At 42.2% G+C, this 20,142-nt stretch overlaps 1 protein-coding gene across 1 annotated transcript; it reads right to left on the reverse strand.

The window, feature by feature from the left end:
- Nucleotides 1-3,190: 3,190 nt before the first annotated feature.
- LOC116319835 (ubiquitin carboxyl-terminal hydrolase 31-like) lies at nucleotides 3,191-18,356 on the reverse strand. The gene is made up of 16 exons (XM_031739277.2): nucleotides 17,817-18,356; nucleotides 13,818-13,955; nucleotides 13,342-13,430; nucleotides 12,170-12,262; nucleotides 11,765-11,900; nucleotides 11,518-11,668; nucleotides 11,138-11,318; nucleotides 10,941-11,052; nucleotides 10,752-10,846; nucleotides 10,159-10,236; nucleotides 9,215-9,344; nucleotides 8,942-9,061; nucleotides 8,621-8,846; nucleotides 8,384-8,542; nucleotides 7,305-7,457; nucleotides 3,191-7,211 (listed from the first exon to the last, which is right to left on the reverse strand). Exons 1-16 carry the CDS (start codon nucleotides 18,354-18,356, stop codon nucleotides 5,674-5,676), a joined length of 3,939 nt encoding a protein of 1,312 aa, XP_031595137.1. The 3' UTR covers nucleotides 3,191-5,673.
- Nucleotides 18,357-20,142: the final 1,786 nt, after the last annotated feature.

The raw sequence follows: 20,142 nt of genomic DNA on the forward strand, positions 1-20,142 counted from the left end.
ATCTGAATTTCTGTTTAATAAAGATGAATTTTTATGTTGACATGAACCGATTTGCAGTTTTGGCTGATTTATGACAGTTTGACCTCATTCAGTCTTAAACTGGCAGCAGACTGACTCCATCTTGTTGCCATATGAACCAAAGTTGCTTTAAAGACTGAAGTGGTTGCAGAGTTGGTCCCCATCTTTGAAGCAACTATTTCAAAGGTAGTGAAATTACAAGCTCATTGAACACAGTCCCATTAATTTTGGTCATGTGGCAGTCTCCAACCACCGTTTTCTCCAGTGTGACTGTAACAACAAATAAAAAATCACAGCAGTGATGACAGTCCCTCTGGCTGATCCAATCTAGCACCTACCTTAGGTATACAATAACAACATCTGTGCTAGGAACTCTATTTAAACTGCTCTGTCTTCCTCCTCTCACCCCAAACAGTCACAGCAGATGCCTACCCCTCCCTAAGCCTCCCAGAGGTTTCTTCCTGGTAAAAGGGAGTTTTTCCTTCCCAAAGTCACCACAGCGCTTGCTCATATGAGGTCATACGAGTGTTCAGGTTTTCTCTGTTTTCTCTGCATTATTGTAGGGCCTTTACCATAAAATATAAAGCATCTTGATGCAACTGTCGTTGTTGTTGTTGTGATTTAGCGCTATATAAATAAAACGGAATTGAATTCAATTGAATCGAATATTAAAATGATCAAAGCATCATGGGCAAAAAAGTGAAATGCAAAAGTGGTTTAAACCAACATTTCAAGGGTAATGCCAGTGGTTGGACAAAGAAGTTAAATACTACAGTTTAGATCTGTTGTTAGTTTCAAGTCCTCTTAGTGTCTAGAAGGAAGTAGGACATGTTTTAGGGCGACCCTAACTGGCGATTGACAAGTTGCTCTCAAATGCCTTTTTATAGTTATTTTTAAATCAGGTCCACCCCACACTCATGAACTCTGGTGACAATGAAAATGTTCAGCATGAGGTTTGAAAAACAGGACACAGAAAATCACTGGTTGACTTCCTGGTGGCTATTTCCATCTTTTATATACAGTTTATGAACTGGCAGAGGAAAACAAAAACAAGAATAAATATCGAGTTCCTTCCCCAAAGTTATTTACACATTTTAAATGTAGAAATGAAGAAATCTTGTGAATGAAACTAACTTGTGAGTGCCTTCATGTGACAATACTGGTTGAAAAGCTAAAAATTATTAAATTACATAAAAGGCTTTTTTCTTTTACAAAGAAAAGAAACCCTTTTAAATAATTCTCTGATCTATTAATACCGAGATATCTGACTTGAGGATTAATCAATTTAGCTGCTACCACAGGCTTTTGAAAGTTTTCCACTTTTCTGCTGGATCTTTCTTTTCTGTCCTATCAGAGGGGAACAATGCTGGGCAAGTTAAATGAGGCTGATTAAATACCCTAAATTGTTGGATCAGATAGGAAATGGATAACTAAAAAGAAACATATCACTAATGTAAAAAGACAGAAAGAAAAGCTTCATATTGCAACACAAATTAGCACTGTCCTGCATAATAAGGTCATACTGCAGAGAGGTATACAATATATATATGTGTGTGTGTGTGTGTGTGTGTGTGTTAGCATATAACACACATTCCAATAGCAAGATTCTATTAGATGTATTATAGCACTGCAGCATCTTATGAATTTTAATACAAAATAATGGAACACCAACACAAACACGGGCACCAAAAATGAAAATCCAGTCAGATGTGTTTCACAGTGTTGCATGGCTGTTACACTTGGTTCTATTTGTTGTGTTGTGTTATAGAGGTGTTTACAAGTGTGTGTGTGTGTGTGCGGCCACACTGAGTATTTCACCTTCAGCACAGTAGTCAATGCATCGATCCATCCAAGCAGCGAGCAGTGAAAAAGTGAAATCATGAAGCTCCTGCTCCTCTCCTGCTCCTGCGCGGGGACGCTGGAGCATTAGCAGCAGCATTAAGGATTAAATTTGACCCCCAGAAGATACCGAGATTGGTTTGATCAATACAATTAGATTGCCTTTTTTACGACGCACCAAGCACATTAATGTAGCAAAAGCAAAACATGTAAACTAATTCAGCCAGTTAGATGCATTGTGTTCAGGAGTCACGGAGGGTAATGTCACAGTTTGTGTGCTAAATCCTGATAAAAGTTGCTGAATTCTCCACTGAGGTCTTGCTAATGATGTTCTCTTGGAAGTGATACAATTGGCAAATGATTATTGATTTCGGCACTAGAAGAGCCTGGCTCCTTTACAGAATGATCCTGTGCCGGGTTGCAGTCGGTGAATTTAATTACGTCCATACGTGCATTTAAATAGGAGAGCCTCTCATTGTCCTTTAGGGTTTCAAAAAAAAAGAGAAAAAAGCTCCTTTCCTACAAGTGTATAAAATCTGCTGCATGTGGGGAGAAGCATGTTGCAGCCCCGTCACACCCCAGGCAATTTTTAAAATTTCATCAGTCTTCTGACTGCACAAGAGGTGAGAAGTGAGCGGCAGAAAATGTAATCCCCAAAACTGATGACTGTTACACAAAATTACAAGAATAGAAAAGACAAAGAGGCAACATTAACTCTTAATATGCCCAGCCTTGGGCCAAACTAATAAAACTGCAATTGAATCAGCTCTAAATAAATGATGGTGCTGTAGTTTAATAACATATCATCTGCCCCGCTGACAGCATTAGACCTGACACTCTTATATATCTTAATAATCCCACAAGTTCAGACTGAAGGGCATTTGTCAAGAGCAAATTCACACTGAGTGCTGCTTTATTTCCCCAACTCATTTTTTCTGGCTCTTCTGAGACTTTCAGGCAAACGCCGAGCACCACCAAGTGGAGGTAATGAGAAATGGAAGAATAAATTGTCCCTCAAGCTAGTTATACAAACACTCTAAATGAAAAACAAAGCACCGGCAGGTCAAGCTGTCTGCACACAGACAGAGTCAGCATGTGATTAAAGCTACTGTATTTTCACTGATCCTGCTTTCAGTTGTGATTACCACCGCCCCACTTTCCTCCTCAGATCAACAGAAAAGATGAACACAGCACTTTTTAAATAAAATGACTCGATACAAATGGGAAAATAAAAAGGTTTTAATAATTCCCATGCATTTTGTGTAAACAAATAATTCCTCACAGTACTTTACTGCATTTATACATTGCTGACATATCATCAACACTGGCGCGACATACATAGGTCAGGGTTTTTTTTCAGTTCATATACTGCATGTGTTGGGTGTTAATACCACAGCATCAACAAACTGTAGCCAGCAGGCACTGAAGATAGCATCTTTGATTTATTCTGCACTGCATGTGCTGAAAACTTGGAGCCCGCGAAGCAGTTTGTGGCCTGACTGCTTAGGCTAGTGATATACACTCACCCTTAAATGTGACATTCAGTAAATCATTTTATTATTAAAACTTTCATTGATAGGTTTGACTTAAGTAGAGTTCCTGTTGTATAGGTTAATGAAGCCTTCCAGTCCAATGTTTCACTGTAAGATATTAGCATTTGTTTGGGGTTTTTTTGTTCTGTTTTTATAGAAGATTTCATCTTTTGATCGTATATATGTAGATGATGCATACGTGTATACTGCACATCAGTTTATTTCTGACAAAAGCAGCACAGTTATGCAGACAGGTCTTGAGTGGTCACGATCTGTCTAAATGCATGAACAGAAATAGAGTTCACTCCAAAATCAGCCAAATGTACGTCACAAGGTAACTTAAAAAAAATAAAAAATAAAAACTCACAAGCAGTTTCATGCTGGAACTTCTTTCTTTCCACTACATCAGATTTTTGCTGCCGAGCTTTTAAAATCTGTGCTTTTTGTGCACACCGAGGGCCACAGCTCCATTTTGTTCAAGAGAAGGCAGATTCTACAGCAGATGTCTCTGAAACTACACGGACCACTAAATTTACGACAGAAGCTTTCATTTTTGGTGAACTGCCCCTTTAAAACCAGACAACAAGCCTGTCATTGGGTCTATCATAAAACACTCCCATCCTGGGGCAAGTATAGCTCTGCTAATAGTGACCAGTTAAAGGTGATCAGACTGTAACACAATCCGAAAGCTGTGGCAGCGTTTTTGCTGCATAAGTCATGAAAACTGTTTAAAAAAAAAAAGTGCAACTGTGAGTGTTTGTTTCGAGGGGGAAACGTGAGACAAATGATTACACTACAGAAAACCTTCATTTGCAAGTGAGCTGATTTACGTAGAGAGGGTTAATGAGCAATACTTATCATTCATACGAAATCTATATTACTCTGAGGAAATGTGCAAACAAAGCTTTAATAAAGATGCCTTTACATGCTCTCCGATGCTGGCATTTGGAAAAAAAACAAAATATATATATATATATATATATATACTTGGAAATAAATACACATCCAACAAGAGTAGCACTTCTACATACTCAGTGTGGGCATTTGCAAGAATCTGCTTGCATAGTTAAGTGCATGCATAAGCAATTTATCATGCAACAACTGTCACATACTTCAGGAATAGTGATCTCTTTTTCTCGGGTCTACAGTCAGTGCGTTCTGTGGGGTACTACTCTGTATTGCAAGCTAAGATGCGCATAAGCTGTGATGTGGCATGTGAAGACAGAAGACAGGCTGTCTTTGAGCGCGTTGTTTATGCGGTTTTTTGTACATTAACCCTGTGTTCGTCTGGGAGGAATGTTTGGAGACGTCTGGCAGTCTGAAGAGGCTCGATTCCCCACGAGGGAACCTGGGCACCGCAGTTAAGTGTTGGCGTCAGCAGCTGGAGGACAGGGGTGGTTTTGAGGGGTTATTACAGGTTAATAAACACAAATATTAACCGAGGATCTCCAGACGTTAGACAACAACGACGCACGCTTCACTCCTCAGCCTCGGCGACAGTCAGATTGTGGTCGGATAAAAAAGAAGAAAAAACTTTGTTTTTTTGTTTTTTTTAAAGGCTGTTGCAGAATTACTACGTCAAAAAAGAGCACATGTAAACAGCGGTTCGCACTAAACAGGCGTTATTGTGTTTTACTTGAAATGACATTTTCAGTGATTGATAAATATTAAAATCGAGTTACAAATTTACCAACACCTGCAGTTACACAACTTTCGATTAAATACTTCTCTGCGATTATCTGAGGCACTGATGTTTGTCGTTGACATAATGGCTCTCGATACTGGAGGAGAGCTGTACGTAAAGATCTTCTCTTGAAAATAATTTGCTGCATCAGCGAGTTAAAAATTGCCAGTAAACTTCCTTTGGTGACTGAGTGAGTCCGTGTTTGAAAAGTTCCTTTCTCCTTTCCGCTTTCCACCTTGTGCAAAGTGACTTTTATTCTCGCTATGAGCTGCTCTTCTCCCGACGATGCTACAGACAGAACAAGGCAATAATTTCAACACACGCCCATGCTTATTTACAACACAGTATAATACGCCTGAAAATCAATGCAATCCATACAAAGTGCTTCTGTTAAAATCCATTCCTAAATAACTATTTAACAATGTGGACAGGAGGTGTCCAATATGGCAGCTGGTATTCAGTGACCACTGAAAAGCTACAGGTGCTTCAAAGTTGTTTTGCCAGACACACTTTGTGTCTAGTTTGATGGTTAAAAAGAAACAGAAAAACACCTCAGAGCTGCACTTTAGAGAGATTGTTTTTCAGACCCTCGGAGTAACATCACTTGGATTTCTGGCTAGTTTGTGTGGAGTTGATGGGGATCTTTCTGGACTGTAATGCCTTTTTAGCCGGCTCTTTCTTAGAAGGGTCTTTTGCAGTGGCAGGAGACTGAGCTGCTGTTTCTGCTCCAGAGAGCTTTGATTTTGTGGAGGGCAGCAGTGAGTGCTTGGCTGAAGCTGATGCTTTAGAGGACTCCTTGTCTTTGGCTGTGCTCGTGTTGGACTCCGAGGCCACGCACAATGTTTTTTTGCTCGCTCCGTGCAGGACTCCTTCTCTAGATGCGCTCCCACCACTCTCCTCTGGACTTCCTTTCCCCTCTCCTGCCCCTGCTTTGCCGCTATCACTTGGTTTCCGGGTCTCTTTAGGCCTCAGAGCAGTTTTAAAGAAGGACAAACCTTTGTCCTCTGTCTTACTGCTCCTCTGAGGGCCCCTTAGCGGCGGAGCTGCATTTAAAGAGGAAACACCTACACTTGAGGATCTGAGACTAGTAATGGAGGAGCTACTGCTTGAGCTCCGGGCTGCCGCTCTGTCTTCCATAGCTTTGCCTGGCCTGCCCTCAGCTCTACTAGCAGCGCTCAGCCTGGAGGGAGGACCTCCATGGCTAACTTTCTTCTCTGACGCCGTATTGGTCCGTGACGATTCGCGGCTAGTGCTCCTGTCTGCTGCTCTGTTCCTTCCTGAAGCTGAGCTTTTCTCACTAACCCCTCTGGGCGATGTCCTTCTCTGAGGGTGTGAGTTTTGTAATCCGGGAGATCCACTCTTTCTCTGCGCGGCCAACTCAGGATGTAATACCTCCGCAGTTTGGGATGATCCTTTTTTAGAGGGGGTTGCTGTTCTGGAGGAGCCGCCCTTGCTAATTTTAGCGCTTCCGTCGCTTTTGTCTTTTGGCGTTGATGCTGCCACTGCGCTCTTGGATTGTGTTCGAGACAGCGACTTATCAATGGCCGGAGATGCGGGCGAGAGAGAGCTGGATGACGTCGAGGAGGTGGCAGCGCGCTTCTTGGGGCTCTTTTCACTCTCCAGCCCAGTCTTGGCTGAGGACCTTTTGACACCGCTGCTGTCCACGGACGCAGTCCTTGGTTTCACCTCCTTTGCAGCTGCACCATGTCTCGGACTGACCTGTTCAGCCCCAGCCAGTAAATTGTTGTTATCTCCTGCCTGGATGGAGCTCCTCTGATCTGCCTGCAGCACAGCTTTCGAGTGCACCTGCTCTATCAGCCTTTTAGCACCTCCGTTACTCTCCAAAGCACCAATGGCCGACTTGCCCCCTGACAGTTTAGCTAACTTCGGTGACCCAGTGAAGCAGGAGGGAGACAACTTGGTATCAACCACCTCTCCTATCCTTTCCAGTACTGGGGAGGAGGAGTGGGACTCGAGGGAGAAGCGTGAGGGAGAGTTGGAACGAAGCTGGAGCTTAGCAGAGTGGGGCCAGGATGGTTTAGTACCGTTTTCATTCAGCGCTAAGGGACTTGCGATGGAAGATCTTGAGGAGAACGTTTGCCTTTGCATGCCTCTCACTGCTGGTCTGGAAGATAAGCCTGCAGGGCAGAGATGAACATGCATTAAGAAAATAGTCATGCTTGTCAGCTGAAAAAAAACACATGAAATTGTGTGAAATTAGTGTTCTTTACCATCATCTTCACTCCGTTCACCAGCAAACTCAGCAGACTCGGAAAGAGAGGCCAGCGAGGTGCGTCTGGAGGACCCGGACGAGGCTTGGCTAGGTGGACGACTTCCTATTAGCCGACTAATCCAGTGCTCACACAAAGAGGAACTGGTGGAACCTGAGAGGCCAAACAGACAGACAGTGGTTGAACATCTATATATCATCAACATTACAGGACAATTTAATATGTGAGATACGAGGTGCAATAAAAAAGTTCCAGGATACAGCACATAAAAAATAAATATCAAAAACCTTTAAGGTCATCTGCTCATGAACCTTCAGACCTTCTACTTTTAGATCTCTGTGAGGTGAGCCGGATTTCCTTCAGTGTCTGAAAACAGGAGCCCTTCAAATTTATTTTCATTTTGGGCAAGTGTGCAAAGTCACAGGGAAGCAAATCTAACCAGTGGGTTTGTTTGCCAGCACACAGTGGAGTTCTTCACAGTGTTTCCCTTCAAACACTACAGTCCCATCCTGGAGGATGAATTCCCAGTGCTTAATCTCATGACTGCTGAGGAAAAAAAGGAGAAGAAGAGGAAGAACCACCTGCTCCCTGCACGATGCTCCATCTTCAGGCTTTGAAACTGTAGAGTACATAAACTGCTGAAAGTGCTCAGTGGTAGCCACAGACCGAGCACTCATCACCAGCATTGATCATCCACAGCAAATTTGAATCAGTTTGAATGTTTGCCCTCTGCACTGTTTTAACAACAGATGTGCTAGTGTAAGTGTTCATAAAGGAACTTCCAAGGAATAATATAGCAACAGTGGTTAAACAGGTCGCCTACAAATCACAGTGGGTGGACCGATCTCTAACTCCTCCAGCCCACCTGTGCAGGATCCTGAACCTCAAGTTTCCCCCACTGCATCCATGTGAGAGTGTGTGCGAATGTTAGAAACGTGATATATTAGCACCAATCAATTTACCATTTAGGTGCATGAGAAAATGACTCAAAAGTATTTTCCTTTTTATGGGTTATTGCCAAACGCTTTTGCTTGCATGTTGGACGCAAGACCGCACACAGTAACATCGTCACAAATTACCTCCCACAGAACTGTTGGCAGACCAGGACGGGATAGTTGCACGTCGTTGATAAAACAAGATGTAAGCCGTCTGCTTGCAGACCTCATCTTCAGACATGGGATGAACATCGCTATCATCAAAGCAGTACCACTGCCCATCAATGGAGTTCTTACAGTGAGCTACGAGACACAATGAAATAAAACAGCATAAATATCCTGGAGAGTGCCTGTACCCAGCTGGATATGATGCTTCCTTACCTGTGTAATGTCCTCCCTGCATGGTCCCATGATGGTTACACACCGCATACAGGTCATAAAGGTAGTCCTCTGGATCACGGCCCATCCCGTATGGCCGTCTCCATGGCGACCAGTGGGAGGGCAGACTCCAGCTGCTCTGGCTTCTCTTTACCATATGAGGTGCCATGTCCATGCCTGTAAGCGGGAACTTCACCATGTTCTGCATTTTCATTCGTCGATCCCCGTCCTGTAGAAGCAATACGTTTAAGTTCGGGTTTTTTTTGTTTTTTACTTACATCGTATGAAAAGATACAATCTTTTTATTTTAGCAGTCATCTGTACCTGTCTGAAGCGTTTCAGGTGAAGTATGAGGATGTCTGGCAGGGTCCACAGGCTGAGTTTGATGCTGCCCTGTTGAAGCTGCTTACAGTGTGGACAGCGCCATGCATCATCAGGAGCAAGCTGAAATTAATGTGAAAACGCTTCAAAACTAAGCAAGTGGCAAACTTTAAGCACAAAACAGGCCTTACCCTCTGCACCCCTGCGTGCAGGGGAAAAAAATATTTTTTTTAATCAGTATCAGTAATATTCTTTGTGCAGGTCGCACCAGCATACCTGTTCCTCTTTGGTGTAGAGTTGAAAGCACTGGGCGAGTGTGCAGGTCTGAGGCTGCAGATGCTGCTCCTTCACTTGCCGCACACTTTCAGCATCGGGGATGTACTCGTCCTCAGTTCTTTTGAACAGACTGTGGGCGTAACACAGCCCAAGTCACAGAGGGAATACACAACTTCAAAAGAGTTACTATACAGCACTGTGCTAAAGTCACCACTCATGTCTTCATATGTTATGTATATATGAGAAAACACATAGAAATAGAGCATATAAGGCAAAGAAAAAAAGAGTTTGTACAATTCCAAAGAGCTTGAAAGTCAATATTTGGTGGGAACATCATTACTCTTCATTACTCTCTTGTCATTTCTTTAAGTAGTCTTCAGGAATAGTTTTCCAGAGTTCTCGAAGGACATTCAAAGCTCTTCCTTGGATGTTTCTGTCTTTTGCTCTGTTCTCTGTCAAGATGATCCTTCACTGCTTCAATAATGTTGAGTTTTGAGCTTTTGGGAGGCAAGTCCATGACTGGTAGTACTGTATTGTGTGTTGCTGTTTTTATTTATCGAGATATGCGTTTACTGAAATTTAGTTTAGGATCATTGCCGTGGAGAAAAATTAAGTCGCTGCCAATCAGACACTTTCCAGATAGTATTTCATGGCGGATCAAAATCTGATGGTACATTTCTGCGTTTATATTTCCATGAATTTTGACAAGATCCCCAACACCGCTGGCTGAAGTACAGCCTCAAACCATGACAGAGCCTCCACTGGGTTTTACAGATAGAGATCTGTAGATACTCAATGTTGTAACGCTCACCTGACCTCCTCAGTTTATACAGACGACAATTTGAACCAAAAACTCATACTTGGATTCATCACTCTATCAGTCCATGATTTTTCAGTCCAGTTCTTGTGTTAATTTTGTGTGTGTGTGTTTGTGTGTCACGTACTAGTCTTTCGTCTCCTTGTCCCACTCAACAACGATTTTGACATGAGGGGGTCCTCCGGGACCACAGGACTTGTATGCTCTGTTAAAAGTTAGAGCAGAGACACATTAAATGTTTAATTTTACACATTTAACAGGTTTTTTTTCATGCATTATTATAAGTACAGAAAGATTAACGCTTACTCTAGGGGAAATTTCAGTTTTAGATTTTCACCACTAGCCACTATTAACTATTGTCCTAGTCTTGAAGTCATCATCAGAAAATGTGATGGTGACCAAGTTCTTTTGTTTTAAAGTTTAGTTTGAACGAGTCTTTGTTTATTCATGTAACACAAGTGGAGCAAATGTCACTCCACAACTTTTTTTTCATTAAAATAAAATCCATGCAACAACCCAGAGGTCGACAGCCTCTGTGAAGAAAATCTATAAGAACCAGACAAGCTATCAGACATCTCAGGATTTATTTTGACATCAATACCAATGAAGGCTCGCTGAGGCTCTTCAATCACCTTCAACTGGACTGAACACGAAACAGGATTTCTACAATGACATTCAGGTGGGGTAACACTGCCTCCTAGCGGGGATATGCGGCATTACCTCTCCACAGAGGGATGGCAGAGCGGCTGCTCCTCCTGAGGCAAGAGATATGTGATTCCAACCACTCCTACCACACGCAAAGTGAAGGGCCCCACCTACAGGCCATCAAGGGTAAGACAAGAAAAAACATAATCTTCATTAAAAGCTTATCAAAATGTGAGGTTGCTGTGTTTACGTCTTAATATGCACCTGTACAAAGACTCCAGGGCGCAGAAGATGCCTCATTTTCTCCAAAATCTCTTTCTGTAGTACATCCCAGGTCACTGTACGCTCCAAATATAGAATAAATGGATTACCGAACCTGTGGGAAAATACAAAAACAGCAAGTTTTAGAAGATTTGTGGCTTAAATTTGCAATTCTTACACAGCTTTGTCCATTAAAGCACCTGCGTCCTTGCTGTCCAGCGCAGGCTCTGTTGCACACCAGCAGGACGATCTTCTCAGCCTGCCCGCTGTTCTTATTGGGACTCTGAGGTGGTGTTGTAGGCTCTTGTATTTGTGTGGACATCCTGTTATTATCTGTCCCATACTTCAAGTTGTTCTGATTGAGATTGGCATGTGGGCTTCCTGAAACGTACACAGAAAAAGTTCAATTTGGGGGGAAAAAACCTACATGCTCCCTTGTGAAATGTTTCCAAAAATCAATCCAACATGCTGCTTCACCTTCCCAAAAATGAAACATTTTGCCTGTTTTTGCCCACTTCTAACCTGACTGCAACTCAACCCACTACACTGAGACAAAGAGTGAGTGAACAGGATGTCGTACCGCATCGCTTGGAGCGGATCTGCTCCGGTCTGAACAGCTCGGGTGTCTCGAAGGCAAAGATGGAGTCACTCTCCTGAATGATCTCGAGGTCGTCGTCATCGTCGCAGAAGGAGCGATGAAAGCCATCGTAGTACATTTCAGTGAGAACAATCTAAGCAGTGACGGGGAATCAAAAAAAACCCACTAAATTACCGATGCAGGTTCGTTAACAGGAGCACAAAGAGGAAAGTTTTAAATGAGGGCTCACCTGTTGGGCAGGTATTTTGGTCTCTTGGGCCACAGCTTGTCTCAACCTGGACACGGTGCCAGAGAGGGGCACCGCCACCCCGACTCTCATACAGTGGGAGCACTTTCCTTGATACACCACTGTCACATACAGGGGCCTGCACAACAGAACGGCTGCATTTAATTGGCTGTTTCATAACCACGACTGGACCGATGTTCCAAAGATAGACAGCATCTTCTAATTTTAGCTTTTTCCTGTCACATCTTTCACAGTGTTTGTCTGGGCTCAGTTTGACACTCCCTTTGTTTCCAAGCTTGGCGTTCAGACCGGATCTTGTCTCATTACAGTTTTGGATACAGGGACTTTTTTTTAAAATTGTCTGATGGCTATTGTCTTACTCCTAAACTAGACCCAGAGTCACCTTACCTTGTGTGAGGTACCGGGATTGGCAGTGAGATGCAGAGGAAAGGATCAAAGGTGTTGCTCTGTTTCTGGCAGTGAGGGCAAGTCAGGGAGGATCTAATCAGAGAAACAAGGAGAATTAATGAATTGCAGCAGACTCGTTCCCTTCAATTACAACTGACACCACTTTTATGTTCTTATATGAAGCTGGATAGTTGAGCCAGATCAAGACTGGAAATGGGAAACAATTTTTTCCTAGGCTCAGGCTCCTGGGAGGCTTCCCATCATCCCATCATGCACTGAGCATTTCTTCTTTCCTCACCTCTTTTCAATCTCTGTATGTTTATACACCACTGCTGCATTTAATCATTCTCAATTATAAAAATCTCATAATTTGTCTTTAATCCTGCCTCCTTCTGATGTCTTCTCTTTCCTCTCACCCTGTAACTGGTCACAGCTGATGACTGCCCCTCCCTGATCCTGGTTCTGCTGGAGGTTTCTTCACATTAAAAGGAAGTTTTTTCTTCCCACTGTTCCCAAATGCTTGTTTTCAGGGTTATCTGATTGTTGGGGTTTTCTTTTTAATACTGCAGAGTTTTTACCTTACAATATAAGGCAACTGTTAATGTAAATTGGTGCCATATATTAAAACTGAACTGAATTTTAAGTTTCTTGGGCTTTAACTAAAAGGAAAAGAAGCAACAGCTCAGCAGCTTTGAACCTGCAATCTTAATAATGGCCAGCAGGGGGCAATTCCTCCAGTTACAGAAAGAAGTCTGTAAAGACTGAGGAAATGACCCCACTTCTCACTTGATTTATGACTTCAGTGAACACTTTTCTGGTGAGTTTATGGTCTTGAGAAGTTATTTTCATTCTTATTTAACCCTGCTTAACACTTTCTAGGATAAAACATCCACAGCAAAGAATCCACAAACCAATGAGTGAGCTTGCTTTCTATTTGCACGGTGTTTGGTTTGATGTCAAAGTCACAGCTGTGTATAAATATCCTCATCTATATCAATGACCGGTGATCAGTGTTTCACTTGGACTTGGATGTTTATCACATGGGCAATTACTCTCAGCATAGAAAAAAAGAATGTCGAGGATTTTTTTAACTATGTATGTATGTTTTGTAATACAAGCATGGTGCTAAAGACAAAAACAAATGTGCAACTGCCAGCAACTGCTAATTTTACCTGTATTGTGCCTGAAACAGCTCCTGTACAAAAGAGCCAGGTGCTGGTAGTGGAGATCCTTCAGGGACAGTTTCTTCTTCTACTGGAGGCTGGGAATAAACAACAGCAGCAGTCAAGAAGCAATCAAAATGTTCAGAAAATGCCGAATGTGCAGTTGTATATCTGTTTACTTTAGGACACAGTGGTAACACGTAACTCTGATCTAAATCCATCGGCGTAACTTTGTGCTGAACATTGGGAGGGTCAAGATCTCTGTCTAAATAAATAAATAAATCTGGGTAAATTCCCAGATGATTAAACATTCAACTATTTTGCTGGTAATAACTGAAATGAGTAAAGAAAATCAACAGCCTATGTATGCAAGATAATTCATCATTTTATTAGGGGGGGGTTATATTGGTTGGGTCTGATTATTGGGGGGTCATAACCCCCCTAACCCCCCTGGAAATTACGCCCCTGTCTAAATCAGTGTTTACCTTCCTGGGGAGTCTGCTGTCCAGGGGGACGATTTGGTTGAGGTCTTCATGAACTCTATCAAGCAACCAGAGGAGGAATTCTTGGGCATCGTGCTGGGAGTTGCCCTTGAATTGAAGGGCACTCTTTGACACCACATTCTGCAGAGAACAACAACAAAAAAATAAAAAATAAAAAAATCAAGGAACTTGATGGATTTAAGTGGATTGCACAAAAAAAACAGAGATGTAGTAAAAGTTCACAGAGAGCGACTCGTTCCCTGTTTCCAGTGTTGCTTAACTGTGAAATATTCAGTTATGTTTAACCAGGACAACGATTAGCAGAGTCCTAAAGGTCAGGCGAAGCTTTGTAAAGCGAGGACACTGGCTGAAGCTTAACCTTAAACAATAAGCTGCTGGAGATCAAAACAGCACGTACTCTACAAAGCCGCCCAGGCTGGAAGCTGTGAAGTCACCTCCACGCAGAGGCTATCAAATGTCACACAAGGTCAAAGATACGAGCGGCAATGGGTACTGTGTGGCCGCTCAGCCTCTCCTGTGGGACTGTCGTCCTTATTTTAGAGCGGTTACAAAAGCAGCCTCAGCACTTTTGTACAAAATGGTGCAAAAAAAAAAAAAAAAAAGAGCCAGAATATCTTGTGTGGCTTAACCACAAAGGTTGTCTTTAAGTGAAAAGATCTGAGATGATATCAGTGATTCATTTTCTAAATACCCAGGTCTCTTTTAAGCACTGCACCTTCACAAAAATAGAACCATAAACTGCTATGCTGTGTGTATTTTTGGTTAACAACAGACAAGACACTGTGCATAAAATGGGATTGTTCTTCCCAGAGGGCAAAGCTAGGGATGCACAAAATGTGAAATTCTAAGCCAATACCAACTGTCCTGATTGTCCTGAGTGCCACTGTATTTGGCTTTAGTCGTCAATCCCCGTTTTCTTCATTGTGCGATATAAAAACAATGGCTGAACTGTTTCAAAGTCTTTTATTGTTCATCGCACTCTTTGTCATCGTCTAGCTGATAAAAATTGGCCACTGCCATTGGTTTATGCCGTGTTTTTTGCTGACAGGCCAATAACCAATCAGTATGATAGTGGCTTGATACTGATGCTCAGCCTGTGTAACTTCATTTTGAATTCATCAGTTGGTGCTATCATTTAAAAAGTAATATTAAATGAGGCACTGCATTAAAGCTGTGATATCTTTCTCATAATGCATCATTAGCCTGAGTTGTTGGCTTTTTTCTGCCAAATAAGTGCCCTCACATTTCATACCCCAAACCTCTGGTCTGCAATGCAGAGTTTAAAATCTAAATTAAAAACCAGCGACACCAACAATGCACTGCAAAAATCCCCAGTGCCAGGAAGGACAAACTGTTTTCCCAGGCTGTGCACTCAAACACTTTTGCGTGACTCTTACTGACCTTTTTTTGTACCTTTGCAGGATTTTAGCTGAACTTGCAGTTCAACTTAAATTTCAAATAGCAGGTTGAGCTTGAAAGGATTAAACAACTGTTAAGTAAATGTGGCATAAAATGAATGAAACCACCACACAGCAAAAATATAACGGTTTCCCGTGTATTTAAAAGGTGCACGATGTTTCAGCAAATACAGCCTGATATTAGCCAATATATCTGTATGTGCATTTATAACACCTGATAAAGAAAAAATAAAAAAGTTTTTTTTTTTTTAAAAAGAGCTAGGAGGAGAAACAGGAGAAATCGTAGTTTATCCACCAGAGGGCACTCTGCAACTTCTCTGTTAGCAACACTCATAAAATTGTAAAAAATTGTAATTGTAACAGTAAAAAAAGTTTGTTTGTTTTTTTTAATTATCTTAGTAGGAGAAGCTACTTTTGGCTGCTCCCATATTCACAAGTCGTTGCCACAGCAGATAGCCCCGCATGGTTTTCCATATTTTTTGTTTTTGTTACTTTTTTGGTTGATTTGGGATTTGCATCTTCTCCCAGATTTGAACTGGAGAACTTTGCTTATTAGGCAAATATTATCATAGTAACTGCCCATAAAAAGCTACACATGATGAATGTCATGCAAAGCTGTTCATATTTCATGTGTCTGAAAGGAAAAAATATGACGTATTGGATTTTTGGATCACCAAATATCAGTATCAGTACGGGCTTTAAAAAATATCATATCAGTATTATTATCATAGAATTTGTTTTGTTTTGTTTTGTTTTGTTGGGGGGGGGGGTTTACAAATGCTGAATGTCTCTTGTTGGCACTGTCACAACACTTTACACTGTGTTTACAGTGACTGCATTGGATTTGACACTTGACCCTGTTACAGGAAGCCACTTCAATGTCATCTGATATTTATGCATTTATCTACATTTAGTTTAATTCTGTTTCATTTCATGGATATTTTTATACATTTGAGATATTTAACACACTTTTTATTTATACTTATATATAAATGTTATATAATTGTATTTATTTTTTTAACTTAAGATATTTGTTTTGTGATATTGTATTTAATTTTTGAGCTATACACCAATTCTACTTTGTAAGCAATTTTGTTAGGTCTTTTTAGTGTGTTTCACTTAATGTTCAGCTGCTATAACGAAGGAACTTCCAAACTCTTTGGACAAATAAAATCTCATCTTAAGAAGTGCAGACTTGTGCAAAGTCTTTGATAGCTTAGGTAGTGTACTACAACCAAATCCTCAAACCAGCGGCTTCTGAGAGAAAATGGATTGTAAGATAATTCCCTTGTGTTCTTATTAAATCTCCCTAATGGTCTTTAAGTGCTTCCAGTTTAGGCTCAGATTGTGGTTTGAGAAAAGAGGCGGAAAATTAGCAAATGTCCATCTTTAATGTACACAAACCACAACAAAGTTTGCTTTGCTAAAGTCCAGTTTGCAGCATTTAAGGTTGTAATAGTATTTTTTAGACATTTGAAGAGATTCATTTGTACTGTGTGTGTGTATGTGTTCTCCCAAATATCTATGAAATGACACTTTTAAAAGCACCAGTTGGAAGTGTTACTAATGTTACTAGAAAACACTTTTATGCTGCAAATTTCATACATAGTTTTGTTCTGTTTTTTAAGGTTCTATTCACCCATGTATCCTTGTCCAGTTCAACATGTTTAATGCTTCTGATGCTGATGAAAATAATATCCAGCTGGACTGTTTGCAGTTTGACTGGCAACTAAAGCAGAAGAAATAGACAGAAATAGCAACATTGTCAAGAACAAAGAATGTGCTGTATGGCCCAGTTCTGTTTAGTCTCTCTCCATTTTGTATTGAACTTTTCAAGAACACATCATGAGTGAGAAAACACATCTTTTGTTGTGCAAGAGCAAACCTTTGTGATCGTGACAGGCAAACTTTTCAACACTGGGACGCAGATTTAAGAGATGACAATGAAAAAACAGACAAGGCTGGAAGCAAAAAGCTGATACAGTCAGCTTTAATGCAGCTCCCCTCAAGATTCTGTTTCATTTACAAGGAAGAAGTGTTAGTCCTATAAACACTGACTTTTCGCGGATCACTGGGATTCTACTATAAACACTTTACTGCTTGTAAAGTGCATATATGGCTGCCCCGTGTATGACAATTACACCTGGATCAAAGGCAGAAATTAAAAGTGGCATATCTAAAATATAAAACTAATCATCTTTGTGATATTTAAGGAGTTCACACTCGGATTTATCTTCTAACCATGTAAGTTTAGAGAACATAAAAACACAATGATTTGTAGGCAACAACTGAAAAAGCAGGACTCAGTTTGTTGCTCAAGTTCACTTAGTTGCACTTAAGAGGCATAAACTTGGACTAAGGTTCAGCTGGTTGTCCCATAAGTTCATCTCTAATCAAACCACATGGATGACTGTTGAATTTGGAGCTCAATGCAATAAAAAATATTACAAAATAAAATAGAAACAACTTAAATCTAGTGTCTTCTGGACACTTTCTGCTTGTTTGTCAAACTTGTGCAGACCCACACCAAGCGAGGGTCTTTATATGGGTCTCCACGACCTACCTTAAAGTCTCTGCTATGCTGAGGTGTATACTCGAAGGTCCACAGAGCCCGAACCAGTCCGGACAGCTGCTCGGTTACCTCCCCTGTCTCCGGCTGCTGCTGGCCTCCCCCCTTCTTCTGCACCAGCACCCCGTTGGACTTGGCCTTGTCGTTGTTGCCTGTCGTCTCTCCACCTTTGAACTGCTCCAAAGCAAGGTACTCAGCAAAGAGCTCCGTGTTGCTCAGGCACTGCAAGATAGCGTTCATGAAGCAGGTGTTGCCGTGGTTCTTGAGCCCGGCGACACCAGGCACCTTGTCCCCGAAGGGGAAACCCCCGCAGTCGCTGTCATCCGACGGGAGTGATCCCCCAGTAGTGTTGGGGAGCAAAGTTGCCTCGTCGGTCTCATCCTCGGCGGCCTGCTCGTCGGTGCCAAAATGAGACAGAGTCGAGAGAGTCCGGAGAACTCTGCTCATAAAGCTTCCCACGGAGCGCACCGAGCTCCTCCGGAACAGCTTTTTGCTGAAGGATTTTTTCTCCTTGTTACTCACAACTTTCGACATGATTGCTTTTTTTCTCTCTCTGCCCCTCCGATTTCACACCTTAATTACAGAGAGGGCCCCCACTTTTCAGAGAAACACCCCGTGCCCGCGCACTGACAGCTCCCTCGCTCTGTGGTGCTTTACGGGAGGCCTGAGCATATTTCACTGAAACGTAAAGGCCTGGCAGTTCTTGGGATCATATCATAAGGAGACAGCAGAGTACAGCATCAAATCATCAGCCCACTTGCAACACTGCGTCGGATTGCATAAACTGCCTCCGCGGAGAGCCGCTATCAGGGCGCTTTACGTGAAAGCCTGGGGTAGTCCCGCACCCGCCAGCAGCCATCGTCATTTCAAATGGTGACATATCATCACCCGTGTCTTTGTTAGAGTGCTGGAAAAGGAAAAAGAAAGCACGGCGCTGTGGGGGCTCGGGTATCAGTGTCAGGCACACATAAACATCAAATCCACTTCTCGCAATTAGTCTGAGAGTGACGAGCGGAATTCCTCATCATTTATTATTAAACGAACCGCAGCTCCACCCTTTTAAAGGTATTTCTTCTGACCCCGGCCATCGAATCCGCGCTGACGTTGAGAACTGGCGGGTCGGAGATGTGAACCAAGTGAACGTCTTCCCTAAATCGCCTCCACGGGCGCGCTGCCAAACTGAGGAACCCCCGACCGGAGCAACACAGCGCGCCGCTCCCTCGCGTTTGGCTGCTGCGGGGCATCTCTCCCTGCGCCAAACCCGTGAAGCGGACGTTCCCGTTTCCCCATCCGAAAGTTTGTTGTCCCTTTTTTTGTTTAAATACTTGTCCGATTCGTGCGCCTTAATTCCGCCTCCGAATGAGATTCACGGCGAGGCCGCTTCTCCCGTCTCCATCACCACATCATCATCTGTGGGCACCGATACTGCAGGCAGGGCGGTAACGGCTGACGTCAGGGCCAAACACTGGTCCATGTTGGAGGAGAGCAGGTACAGCGGCATGTGATGATGCTCCGTCCCCGTTTGTGGACAGCGCGGACGCCGATCCCAACCAATCCGGTAGCAATGGTAATATATTACTCTTTCACATTATTTTACATTATTTGCAGCTGAACTTATAGCTGGGGGAAAACGACAACAAAGGAATTGTTGCAAAAAAAATACATAAAAAATTAAATTAAAAAACGAACAAACAAATAACTTATGTAAAAATGTTGCCAGTTGCTATGAATTGTTCTACAGTAGCTACACAAAAGACACAACACAGTTATTTTCATTATCAGCTGATGTTTCCCGATATAGTAGGCTATTGCTGGGTCACTGAGATGTCGGGAAATCGTGGAAAAGTCAGATTAATTAGAATTTATTTTACTTATATGGACCTAGTGACAGTTCAAGACAACAGTCGTTTCAAGGCAGTTGATGTTGTAAGGTAAAGGCCCCACAATATTCACAGCTACCCAAAAATAAGATGATCCCCTGTGAGCAAGCATTTGGCAACGGAGGGGAGGAAGAACTTCTCTTTAACAGGAAGACATATTTGGTTGAACCAGGATCAGGATGTAGCCATCTGGCAGCTGGTTGGGGAGATGGCTGCACCCAAAGTAGAGCAATTCTCCTTAACAACTCAGTCACACTAGACTACTAATATCTGTGGGGAGCTCCTTAAAGAAAAAAAATTGAGTGGGTTTCATTTTCTCACATTTAGTGATTGACTGCAAGTAAGTGTGTGGGACCAACTGGTCACAGGACCACAATTATTTGGTTATTGGTTGCCTCCCACTTGGATAGATGTGCAACTGCTTGCAATCCAAAGTGGAC

This window comes from Oreochromis aureus, linkage group 8 (genome assembly GCF_013358895.1).
Source record: "Oreochromis aureus strain Israel breed Guangdong linkage group 8, ZZ_aureus, whole genome shotgun sequence".
NCBI classification, from domain to species: domain Eukaryota; kingdom Metazoa; phylum Chordata; class Actinopteri; order Cichliformes; family Cichlidae; genus Oreochromis; species Oreochromis aureus.

What these genes read in the sequence shown, in the direction of transcription:
- LOC116319835 (XM_031739277.2), bottom strand. Translation starts at nt 18,356, where the DNA reads ATGTCGAAAGTTGTGAGTAACAAGGAGAAAAAATCCTTCAGCAAAAAG. An exon ending in GCCCTGGAGTCTTTGTACAG is followed by an intron (nt 10,847 to 10,940) that starts GTGCATATTAAG and finishes GATGGCCTGTAG; the next exon opens with GTGGGGCCCTTCACTTTGCG. An exon ending in TGAACGGAGTGAAGATGATG is followed by an intron (nt 7,212 to 7,304) that starts GTAAAGAACACT and finishes TCTGCCCTGCAG; the next exon opens with GCTTATCTTCCAGACCAGCA.